Source organism: Acomys minous (assembly GCF_964271855.1).
Source record: "Acomys minous genome assembly, chromosome: 10".
Taxonomy (NCBI): domain Eukaryota; kingdom Metazoa; phylum Chordata; class Mammalia; order Rodentia; family Muridae; genus Acomys; species Acomys minous.
The window spans coordinates 44,493,988-44,506,576 of record NC_140491.1 but is presented as its reverse complement, the minus strand read 5'-3'; the positions used below and the strand labels follow the sequence as shown (position 1 = coordinate 44,506,576).

The 12,589-nt window shown below is 41.9% G+C and overlaps 1 protein-coding gene across 1 annotated transcript in view; it reads left to right on the top strand.

Moving 5' to 3' along the window:
* Positions 1–12,589, top strand: part of ABCA13 (ATP binding cassette subfamily A member 13) — a 418,312-nt gene that overhangs the window by 48,996 nt on the left and 356,727 nt on the right. The window contains exon 4 of the mRNA XM_084798070.1: positions 9,974–10,125. Within this exon, the coding sequence (XP_084654196.1) occupies positions 9,974–10,125 (152 nt within the window). The remainder of the gene's footprint in view (positions 1–9,973; positions 10,126–12,589) is intronic.

The window sequence follows — 12,589 nt, the reverse complement described above, 5'->3', positions numbered from 1 at the left end:
ACAGCCAGGACTACACACAGAGAGACCCTGTCTCAAAACCAAACTTGCTTATGAGCATGGTGTTTTTAGCACAGCAATAGAAGCTTTATTAAGACACACATCTTCTGTTATATTTTCCTAAATTGTTGTCCTAATTTTATCTTACCCACATAAAATTCCATTGGTACTCTCATTTCAAAATTTCAAGAGAAATCCATTGATCTCCATAGACCCAGAAAGCAAGGCTGATTCTACAGTTTCAAAGGGTATAGTCACCTTGTCATTTTCATTGGTACAAGGTGCCCCTAATCAGTGTCTCTGAGATAGAACCACCCTTGCATGTTACTTTCTAGTTGGACTCTTCAGAGTCAGAGATGGCACTTCCACAGAGAGCCTATGGGTGGACTTTCTGTAAAGCTGTGTATGCTATATTTACCACAGCTGCCCTGAAGCTCAGAATATTGAATGAAGCAGGATTGTGCTTGAGCCTTAAGATCTAATTTAAAGCGCCTCATTGATTCAGGCTTATTTCAGATCTCCCACCCTATTCAGCCTTACAGTCTCTTGTTTGAAATGTCAAGGTCTGTGCTTTTCTGGGCCACCAGTATATTTTGAAAGCATATCCCTTCTCTGCATTCATAGAGTTATGACTGGATGATGCTTCAGATGATAACGTAGCAAAGGTCCTGTACCCTGAGCTTCAGAATCGACGATGAAGCGAGTCAAGGCTTTGGGGACTGTTGAGATTGAACACATGTCATTTATAGAAGAAAAAGCCTTGAATTTTGAGGTTTAGGTGCTGAGCATGCAAGCTGTAGACTGAACTGTACTGTTCCATAATACGGGTATTGAAGCCTTAACTACCTGTATGACCATACCAGGGACACGGGCCTTTAAAGAATTAGTGTTCAAAGATATCCCAAGGCAGGAAGGATACTTGACATAATGGTCCTCTCATAAGGAAAGGGAGAGACACCAGAGTGTTTTCCTCTGTTCTGTTAGCACACATCAAAGAATGGCCATCGGCACAGCAGGAAGACTCCTCTTCCTACTTCTGAGCCCAGCCAATGCAGGACCTGCTACCAGGCCTCCAGCTTCCGCATCAGTGAGAAACGTCATTTATGCTATTCCACACACTTGGTGCATGGTATTTTATATGTAATGTTTTCAGACATAGTTCCCTTGATTCTTTGATGCTTTTTCACATTGGAGTTAAGGTCCTCATCTGAAAACTTTATTGTCTGGGCTTTTATGGAAGCCATTTTTCTTAACTGCTTCTCTTCCTTTGTGGAGAGTGAACTTCCTTATTTGTTTGACTGTGAAAAGGTCCGTTGAGGCTATGGTAGCATGCAGTTCTGCTTTGGGTTTCTTGCTTTACTGGCCTTTCTGACCTTTAGGGCAAGATCCTTAATGAAGGTAGGTCAGGGAAAGTCTTTTGAGTTAGTGCAAGTTCTTAACTTTGTTCCTTTAAAAAGTTACTTTTATGGGCTTATGGATGTCACACCAATTTCCAAAATTTGCTGGTTTATTTCTACAAAGTACATGTTAAGATTTTGATTACTAGCTGGATGTGGTGGTGTCCCCCTGTAACCCCAGCACTCGTGGAGGCAGAAGCAGGCAGATTTCTGTAAGTTTGAAGCCAGCCTGGTCTATACAGCAAGTCCAGGATAGCCAAGGCTATATAGAGAAACCCTGTCTTGAAAAACAAAACAAAACTAAACTAAAAAGGTTTTGATTAGTATTACATTTTTAGAAAAAAGTTGAAATAATGAATTGAGATCTAATTCACAACACTATATGAATGACACATTTGAAGTTTACAACCCAATATTTTTTAACATTTTCACAGTTGTAAATTACAGTTAATATTAATAATAATAATCAATATTTTTTTTACCGTGTCAAAAAGAAAAATTGGTGTCCATAGCGTTCACTTCCCTCTACCCTCCATGCTGGACTTCAGCTGCCAGCCTTCCTTTTCTATAGATTTCAGTACTGTGGACAGTTCCTTTACAGCCTGTGAAGTTTATACTTAACTTGTGTGTGTTAGTGTCTGTGTTTGTGTATATGAGTATGTTTTTGTGTGTATGTATGTATGTGTGTGTGTTTGTATGTGTATGTTTACCTGTGTATGTATGTATGTATGTATGTATGTATGTATATATATATATATATATATATGAATGTTGTATGTGTACCTGCATCTATGTGTGTGTTTGTGTACCTGTGTGTGTATGTATGGCTTTTAAAAAACTTAGTAATGCCTTAGATGTTCCTTTGTGTGGCGTCTAATAATACTTGGTATTTTAAATTAGTGATTAACTCATACATTCATGCATTGATAGATATTTAAATCATTTCTGTGTCTCAGCTGTTATGAAATGTGCTGCAGTATTTAAATTATTAATTTATTAATTTAATCACTTTATAGCCTGATCTCAGCTTCCTCACTTTTCTCTGCCCAGTCTCACCCTCACACTCCCCTCCTCCTATTCCCCTCTAGCCTTCTTCTCAGGAAAGGGGAGGCCCCCAAGGGGTTATGCTGCAATATTAATGTTTACGTTTTTGTACAGGTGTGTTTCTTTCATAGACTTTCCTTAGGCTGCATGGTAATTTTGTTTAGCATTTTGAATAGTTGTCAATTGTCATATGTTCTCCCAAAGTGGCTACATTAGGGACGATCCTACAGAAGCATTCTATTTTCATTTACTTTTACTTGTCTTACCAATCACAAATGTTGGAGGTGACACACCTGTTACACCGTTACCAGCCTCCCACTAGCTTTCCAGCTGTAGATCATCTTCAGGTGGATTGTGGTGACAATGGCTGCCAACATAATTTTTCATGGATCTGAGGCCACTTTTGTTGAGGACGTTTGACGGCTTAACCTACAAATCTCTTTTCTCAGAGTTATCATTCCACATTTATCTTCCTGCCTGCAGGTTCTGGGGGTTCAGTTTCTTTTTGTCCTCATCAGTACTAAAATTTTCTCTTCCTCCATCCCTTCCTTATTTTCTTTCTCCCCTCTTCCTCCTTGCTTCCGTCTCTCCCTTCCTTTTCCTTCTGCCCTTGTACTGGTGATGGGACGTGAGGCCTCATTTCATCCATGCTAGGTATTGAAGTTGGTCCTCTCCTTTAGAATAAACATTGGCCCCCACCTCTCATTTCCCTGGCACTTCAACAGTTCTAAGAAAAGGAAGTAACACAAATTGCCCTTCCTTAAAATTCCAAAGACCATATGAAAAAATGGTGGTGTCCGGGTTCTGTTGGGACCTGGCAGCATTCTACACTGCGTCAATGATTGTAACATCACAAGAAAATGCTATTGCCTCTCCTTAAAGGGTTAATCCAACTGTGTCTGTCAATCATCTAGCCAAAAGACTATCTCAGGGAAGCTGATATCTGAAGATACATGAAGGAAGTAGAAAGAATGTTTGTCACCTTAATGGACCATCAAAGACCCATTTTGACACACAGGGCTAAACTGAGGTGGGACATAGAGTTGGAGTTGGGGAGAGGGGCCAAAATCTGGCACCTCCTGGTACCCTGGGGCCTGAAGCTGGTAGCCTCTTGTGAGACTCTGAACTTTAACTCCTTAGGGGCCAGAGTTAATGCTCTAGCACTGTGACTAGTGAAAAGCTAAGCTCTGAACTCTTTTAACTCTTTAGAAGCCAGTGCTGATGGCACCTGGCTTAACTGCCACTGGTAGTAGCTAGGAGGAGAGACCTAAGCTGATGGCATCTGGCTTATGCTGCCACTGATGGTGGTCAGATGATAGAGAAAGAAAAGAAGGAGGAAAAAACCCCACACATATACCTGGTGGATGAAGCAAATATAGCCACCAACAATTTCTTAAATTACACATAACATACATACATACATACATACACCCACAGAGAAACATATAGAGATCCAGACATATACACATTCACACATTGGGTGGATACAGCAAATCCCACAAGCTCCAGTCACCTTACATTATATTCACATGTACACACATGTGTACTAGGTGGATAGAGCAAAGCTCTGACGTGGAAGCTGTAACAGCCACACAACAGACAGATATTCACACATATTTGGTGGATGATGGAAACTTCAAAGAACAAGCTTCCACGAGCAGACTCCAAGAGGCTCCAACCAATGACCGTTTATTTTTGTCTTAGGCTTATATACCATCCCAAGCAAAGGTCTGTATGCCAGAAGAAAAATTACCTCATGGCCATAAAAGCAATTATCATAGAAACATTACATAGAGGGAAATGCAACAGGATTATTGATCACAAGTTTTTCCATTAAGACTTCTATCTGACTAAACATTTTTTAAGCTATACTTCATTCCACAAGTTCATTCTAAATTCAGAGCAACTGTTTTTCATGCCATAAGTAAATAAGGTTTAAGGTTAGCGTGGTTTAAGTATTAGCAACGAAATCATTGTTTATATGTCTTCCCATTAAGGCTCAACCCAACTAAACATTCATTATCTATCTCTTAGCTCCACAGTTCATTGTAAGTTCAAAGTAATATTTTAACCGCCTTTCATTCCAGAAGCTCATTATTCTTATAACTGTTGCTCCTTGTTCAGAACAACAGTTTCTAATGTAATAGGTTAGCAAGGATTTTTACCAAGAGACAAGTCATCTATCTTATGTCTTATTTTTAAGGTCATGTATAGCTTAAATTAGTTAATCATCCAAGTGCACACCAAGATTTGTGACCTCATCCCTGGATCTAGCCTAGAATAAATGTTTTCCTAGATCATACGTTTGCCTCAAGCCTGTTCTTCCTAGTTCCATTTATGTGCTTGTGCCAATGAAATATTCATTTACAGGCCTCAGTACCCCCCCTCAAGTCAGTTGTTTATAGATCTCCACTAGATATCAGTCAAAATCTGAAAGATGGAGGTGCTATAGGCATTCTCTCTTCCTCTAAAGAGAACTACAGAAACACACACACACACGCACACGCACACGCACACGCACACTCACACGCACACACACGCACATGCACACACACACACACAGCTGCTCACGGACTTGTTTCTATTCATAAAACATGACTTTCCTCCTTCCTCTTTCCCATCTCTCTCCTCAGGCAGTTGTTCAGATGCTCATCTCACCTCACCTAACCTGCTGATTCTCCTTAAGCCCCACTGAAAGGTCTTTGTGCTGCTTTTTTTTTTTTTTTTTTGGCTTTGTTGATTTTCTCCTTGACATTGTGAAAACACCTGGAGCCCTCATTGATGCGCTGCAATGCAAGGGCAATAGCTATCCTAGAAACAATAATAATCCAATAAGAACATGTTCTGCTTTCAATTATCATGCTGTTTCTTCAGCTTACTCCTGAAAAGAGCATGGGTCTGCCTCAGTTGCACAGTTACTATGGCACTTCAACGTTACTCTCTTAAGAAATAGGGGCTAGCTCATCCTCAAACAGTCCCTCGTAAGTGGACACTGTGGTCTCGCTTGAAAGATTTTTTTTTTCAAGCTGTGATGACACTTTCAAAAGGTTTTGACCACAGGGGATTCTTATGAATTTCAGGTTCCTCATTTGTAAACTGAGGCATTAGCCTGGCCCATGCATGCGTCCTAGGCTGTCCATTGCAGGCAGCCTTAGAGCTCCATGTGGTGGAAGGTATAGATGTCTCTTTGTATCACATCTGGTTCCTGGCCTTTGAGGGTAATACTTGGTGCCAGTGGAGGGCTGAGAAAGAAGTTGAATCATTTCTTCGAAATGGATTTTCTCTGTCACATCTTCTTCCTAGTCTGGTATCCATACAAAATGCAGCCCTCATTTCAAAGAGCAACCATGCCAAAAGCACACAGATTCAAATGACCCGGACCACTATGTTGCATCATGGAAGACATTACATGACTCTTTCATTGTCACAAGCCAAAAGGAAGCCACAAGTCAAGGCATTTCCCAGATATACTGGTGGGGACCTGAGGTTACAGCGAAGTGGGGAAGTGGCTCAATGCTTCAGACGCTGTCTGATGACAGTTAGTTTTGGCTTGATGGAAGCCAGTGACTTGCCAACTTAACACATTCCAAAGGATCTGCCTGATAGGTTAGATGCAGGGGTAGGTGATAGACATTCAGAGAATCATTTGGCCATGGATCTGCAACACTGTAATTCTCCACAGTCACAAAGTTTTAAGTCTGTCAGCCTTGCAAAATGTTAACACAATCTGTATTGGAACTTTCGCTTACTAGAGCCGGACCAGGCTTTGCGTTGTTGAGTGTAGGTCAAGGAGTGCATTTAGGAAGGACGAAGCTGCCCTCCATAAGCCCTGCTTCCGTGCAGGAATTTCCCTGGTATATTAAGAACTTCCTCCTCCACCTCTCTTCCCTCTCCACGCCCTCTTCCTTGTCTACACAGACACACACTGTGACATTGAATTTAGGATTTTCTATGTACTTCCTTTATGCCCTGAATGTTTCTCATGTTAATAATAGGTGCTATTGTGAACGTAAGAGTGAGACGAGTCATCTTTAGAATAATACTTAGACCGTGAAACTACCTCCCTTTTGCAGGGGAAGCTTGAGGCCTCTTTCTTGTACTAGCTCCTTCAACTTGGTAATTTCTGGGTCTCCAGGAGGGTGTTGGGGATTTGATATAGCTAGAGAGCAGTTCACAGATGTCTTTTGAGGCCACTTTTGGCATTTAATACAAAATTGATTTCCTCTTGTGCTTTTGGAATTTGGAACACTGAAGAGAAGATCTCTCTCCCCCCTTTCTCCCTTCCTCGCTCCCCCTCCCTCTCTGTCTCTGTTTGTCTTTGTTGTCCCCTCCCACCACCCCCACTCCTTTCCCCCTCTCCCCACTTCTCCCCACCCCGACCCCCACTCCCCCAATCCCAGTCTCAAGATGAGATTCTAGAGGCTCCTAAGAGCACCTGTTGCTGAAGATGGCCCCTATGCCCTGGGTAGCCTGGGCTGCTAGCAGTCTCTGCTTGCCTTTAGAGACAGTTGCTTCTTCTCTGCTGCTCTCTGACCCAGGTGAAGCACTGAGCTTATTTTATTTATCAGTGATGCTGGGTGTCACTGTGGGCTCTGAGGAGTGAGTGACCACGCTTATGGAGGAGATTTTTCTCTTTGTCATGCAAGCTTCATTATTTATTCTCAAAGTTCTCTAATTTATAAAATAACACAGGATTAAAACCCCTAAAGGGGTCTATAATTAGTAATCAGGAAATATTCTTTTCAACTTTATTCCTTTTCCCTTTTTTGGATATGCTAAACTTAACTGGTGCTTAGTTATTTTAACATGCTTGCAGCAACTTGTGGAATGACTTTTCTACTTTATTCCAAATTAGTAACTTTAATGATTAAAACAAATTCTTACTGAATCTGAGTTTCACTGTAAACAGCTGAACAGTGCTGATATACAAGGTCATGAGGATGCTTTCTCATTATACACATACACAAACACACAAATACAACTATACACAAACACACATACACTTAAACACACATAGAAACTCACAAACACACATAAGCACACACACATACATACACACATAAATACAAATGCACACACACACACACACACACACACACACACACTTTTTTCTAATCTAGGCCTGGGCACATATCTGTAATCCCAGTATCCAGGAGTGTGAAGGAAGAAATTTGTGAGTTCAAGGGCAGCCTGCACGGCACAAGGAGACCCTATTTTTCTTACATGTACAATCCACACACATGGTTCCTAAACAATTTAGAAAAGTACACAAAGCTTATTCTTTGCTACTTAAAATTTCAGTCTGTGTTTCCCTACAACATTGTGAGCCTGTGGATCACTGGTGGGAGGCATAGATGACAAGGCAGGTGCCCAGCAGCGTCTGGCAGCCCTGTGTGGGAGCTGGCTGGAGAAGGCACCCAAGATTCATGAGTGACCAAGTTTCCCAGGCGTTCTATTACTTACTCTGGGCCCTTCGGCAGGATTATATGTCTAGAACTCTGCTTTGAAGGTGAAAGAAAATCCTTTCAGAAACATATGTTATTATTCACCCATTCTCTTAGAATTAGAATTTATGTAATTTTAAACGTTTTTTTCTGTTCACAAAAATATCAAATGTCTTATGTATTATCTTGTAGGAGGAACATTGTTCAGTGCTAAAATAAAAATGATAAAAAGATAGCCTACTTAAATAAGTTGTGCACATAAGCAAAGGAGGAACTAAATACGTACATGGGAAAACAGTTACAACCCTTGAATATTAGTACACGGAGCCCCTTACCACCATTCTCTTCCTGGGTGGTGAGTGGTGTTGCGGGCTTGAGCCTGCATTTCCACCTTGCTCCAAGAAAAGCCACTAATACATGCATCTTCCAGCATCTTAGAATGCCAGCCCATGTCCCTCTCCATATACCCCCCATTTTAATCAGGTAAGCACAGGCGTGGATGAACCTAACCACCTAGAATTCATGTTTGCCATATCTAAGGACTGACTACTCTGGCCATTTAGGGCCAGCATGCCCTCAACATGTCAAAGCTTCACAAATACAGAAGAGAGTAAGTATAGTGATTGCTCCACATCCACATTGTTAAAGGTCTTCTCAGGGTCCACAGTGGATCGTGAGTTTGTCTACTTTCTTTCTCCTAAGCCTTATCATCCCCTGTCTTTTTGTCACTCTGCAGCCACCAGGCTCACTCTTCTAATGTCGGATGTATGTATGTATTCATTGGGGGAAGCACAGGAAAGAAACTGATTCTTATTTTAGTTTTAAAAAAAGTTTTTTGAACTTTGGTCACACTTTTTTGAATTTGTACACCACTATGCATCTTTGAAGAATGGCCTTTGGTTTTTTTATATTTATTGGTTTTAGCATTTTGTGTGTATGTGTAGTTTGCCTGCACACATGTTTATGTACCACATGTATACGCGTACTTGAAGTGGCAGGAATAGGGCTATGGATGCCCTGGAAGAGGAGTTACATATGATTTCAAGCCACTATGTAGGTGTTGCAATCGAACCTGGGTCGTCTGCAAAGGCAGCCATCGCTCTTAACCATTGAACCATCTCTCCAGCCCATCATTGCTGCTTTTTAAATTCATGTGTCTTTACTTCAGTTTTGCCCTCATGCCCACTGTAGTTAGAGCAGATAATTCCAGAGGTATGGGGAGGAGGGACGGCTGCCACTGGTTTCTGATCTTTGTGGGAAAGCCTCGAGGTTCCCACTGTGAAAGAGAAGCTAGTGTTTTGTAAATGTCCTTTACAAGTTAAGGAAGTTGATTTCATTTACAGGAACTTTTTTCTCCTCACAGGTGCTGGGCTTAGCAAATACTGTTTCTACACCTATTGGTGTGCTTGAGTAGCTTCCCCCTTTCTGATGGATCTTGCCATCAGATCTCTCCTGCTCTTGAATGGTTGGCTTCTCACGACTAACTTGGCTTGGAATCCTCTGGCTCCGTCAACCTCCACTATTTCTTACCCAGATACTTCTGCCCCTTTTCACCTCTGCGTCTTTACACATATGTCTCCATGCCCACCACAGACTCCCCGAGTTTCCCCCATGCTTGGGCTATTCTCTTTTTCAGCTATCAGTTATGAGCCCCTCTCCACCACCCAGTTCCATTTATTCCTTGTTTCATAGCATCTATGCCTACCCACAAGCCTCTCGGTCCCCTGCGCATGCTCACTAATGCTTACTCTCGGCACCTTGGCCAGGGTGTGTTGTATAATCCGTGTTGAATAAGTGAAAAAAAAAGTGGCTAATGACTATATAAATGTTTGAGTTTTACAGATAATGAAAAGAATGAGGATAAAAAATTAATCTTAAGTTTTAGAGATAATTTCCATTTTAGAAATAATTTCCATTTTGGATGATGGTCAAGGGTTTTCCTTGGTGGGTGGTAGGCATGTAGCTATGTGCATATTTCACTCAAGACAGTTTGGTATGAAGTGTCAAAAACCATTTAAACACTAAGGAAAATGATTCCTGTACGAGTTCTCCAACAGGGGGCATTTATATTTTTTTTGTGTGTGTCTGAAGTTCGTCTAGGTTCCAAACTGCAACAGACGACAGCAAAGCCAGTAGCTTGGCTTTTTTAAAAGAGATACAGGACCTGGCTGAAGAAATTTTTGAAACAATGGACAAGGCAAAGAACTTACAAAAACTCTGGCTGAAAAGATCTGAAAGCCCAGGTAAGATGCTGCAAATCTTATCTCGTTTTCTTGGACACAGAATGAGAGCCCTTTACACTACCAGCTTCTCCAGGGCTTGGGAGAAGGTGCGCCCCCTTCTGGCCTAGGCTATCACTGCTCGCTGTATGGAGGGTGGGCTTGGATCCTTCTTCTGGAGACGTATAAAGGGTGTATAGGAGTTATCCAGCCCTCCCTTAGGCTGTGGCCCACGCAGCTTAGTCACCTCTTCTTCTTTTTTTTTTTTAATACATTTTTATTAATTTATACATATTACATCTCAGTTGTTAGCCCATCCCATGTATCCTCCCATTCCTCCCTTCCTCCCACTTCCCCCCTACTCCCTTCCCCTCCCCTAAGTCTGTGTCTGAGGGGGACCTCCTCCCCCTGAATATGCTCATACGGTATCAAGTCTCTCCTTGGTGACCTATTATCTTTCCTCTGAGTGCCACCAGGCATCTCCGTCCAAGGGACTTGTTCAAATATGGGGCACCAGAGTTTGTGTGAAAGTTAGATCTCCTTCTCCACTCAACAGTGGAGAATGTTCATCGGCTAGTCCGGGTAGGGGTTCAAGGTTTTTACTGCCTATTTTTTCCTTGGCTGTTGCCACAGTTTGCGGAGGGCCCCAGGGCCCAGACTCGCCTGTAGTTTTCCAGGACCCACTGGATCCTTCCATTTCCTCTTTCTCCCAGGCTTCTCACACCTAAAGTTTCAATAGGATGTCCTCCCCTCTTACCCACTATTCTGATAGGTACAGTTTTTCATGGGGACGTACACCTTGGACTAGTGTCTCGATATAAGTGAGTATATACCATTTAGCTCTTTTTGCTTCTGTGTGAACTCACTCATTATGACAATTTCTAGTTCAATCCATTTGTCCACAAATTTTGGAAATTCCTTGTTAACATCAACAATTAATAAATGGGACCTCATGAGGCTGAGAAGCTTCTGTAAGGCAGGTGACACTGTCAAGAGAACAAAGCGACAGCCTACAGACTGGGAAAAGATCTTCACCGACTCTTCATCTGACAAAGGTCTAATATCCAAAATATATAAAGAACTTAAGAAATTAAACACCACCAAACCAAATAACCCAATAGAGAAATGGGGCGCAGAGCTAAACAGAGAATTCTCAACAGAGGAATATCAAATGGCTGAGAAACACTTAAAGAAATGCTCGACCTCCTTAGTCATCAGAGAAATGCAAATCAAAACGACACTGAGATTCCATCTTACACCCATCAGAATGGCTAAGATCAATAACTCAACTGACACCTCATGCTGGCGAGGGTGTGGAAAAAGAGGAACACTCCTTCATTGCTGGTGGGAATGCAAACTAGTACAACTACTTTGGAAAGCTATCTGGTGCTTTCTCAGAAAAATGGGAATAGGGCTTCCTCAAGACCCAGCTATTCCACTCCTTGGAATATACCCAGAGGATGTACTACTACACAACAGGGACATATGCTCAACCATGTTCATAGCTGCCTTATTCATAATAGCCAGAACTTGGAAACAACCTACGTGTCCCTCTATAGAAGAATGGATAGTCACCTCTTCTAATACCATTGACTTTTCCTGTGTCATTTGTCCATATTTAAGAACTGTCCTCACCTTCTCTACATATATTTCCTATTCGTTCTTTCCCTAGGAATGTGACCTGGTCTTTTCCTTTTTTTTTTTTTTTTTGAAAGTGTATCTCAATAAAAGGGAGGTGGCCTTCCCCAGCAAATGAGGGAGTTCTGTTGGGCTCTCTCATGGTGTCAGGGTTCATGTCTGTAACCTCAGCTTTTGGGGTCTGGGGCAGGAGGATTTTTGAATTCAAGGCCAGGCAGGGTTAGGTGCTCAAGTGTAGAGGACAAAAAGGCCTCGTGCTCACAGATAGGGACTGGAGAAACCAGGAAAGTGGAGCACACAGCTCAGCTCTTCGCTGGAATGAGGTGTGTTGCCGCTCTCCCAGGAAGGTCAGGAAGGATGTAGTTTTACAACCTGGTGGTTCTCTGTTCTCTGGTGAGACAGGTCTTGCCCTTATCTCCAGAATTTACTTATCGCAAACCTTTCCCCTTAAAACCTTAAGATCTTGAGCATTACTTTAAGGCAATAAACCCATCCCAGGAGTGATGTCACCTGTGCATTACAACAGCCTAAGCGACCTCTATGTTATCTTAGGCCTAGGCTAATCCTGACACCCATAAGTATTATGTTTCCCTCAGTCGAGATCCCTAAACCCAATCTTGGGCACCATCTCTGAGTCAACACTACTGATTCTTTTGAAAGAAGCCAGATGTATTTTGTAAAGACGCTCAGTGTAATCACGTCTTAAATAGTCGTGCACTTGGGACTGAGTTAATTGTTATCTGCATACCTTTTCCCAAAACTGTGCTGTGCTTAATTAAATACGGGTGTATCTATTTTCAGCTTGTTATTGCCCCAGGCTATTTCCCCACAGCATGTGATATTTAAAAAT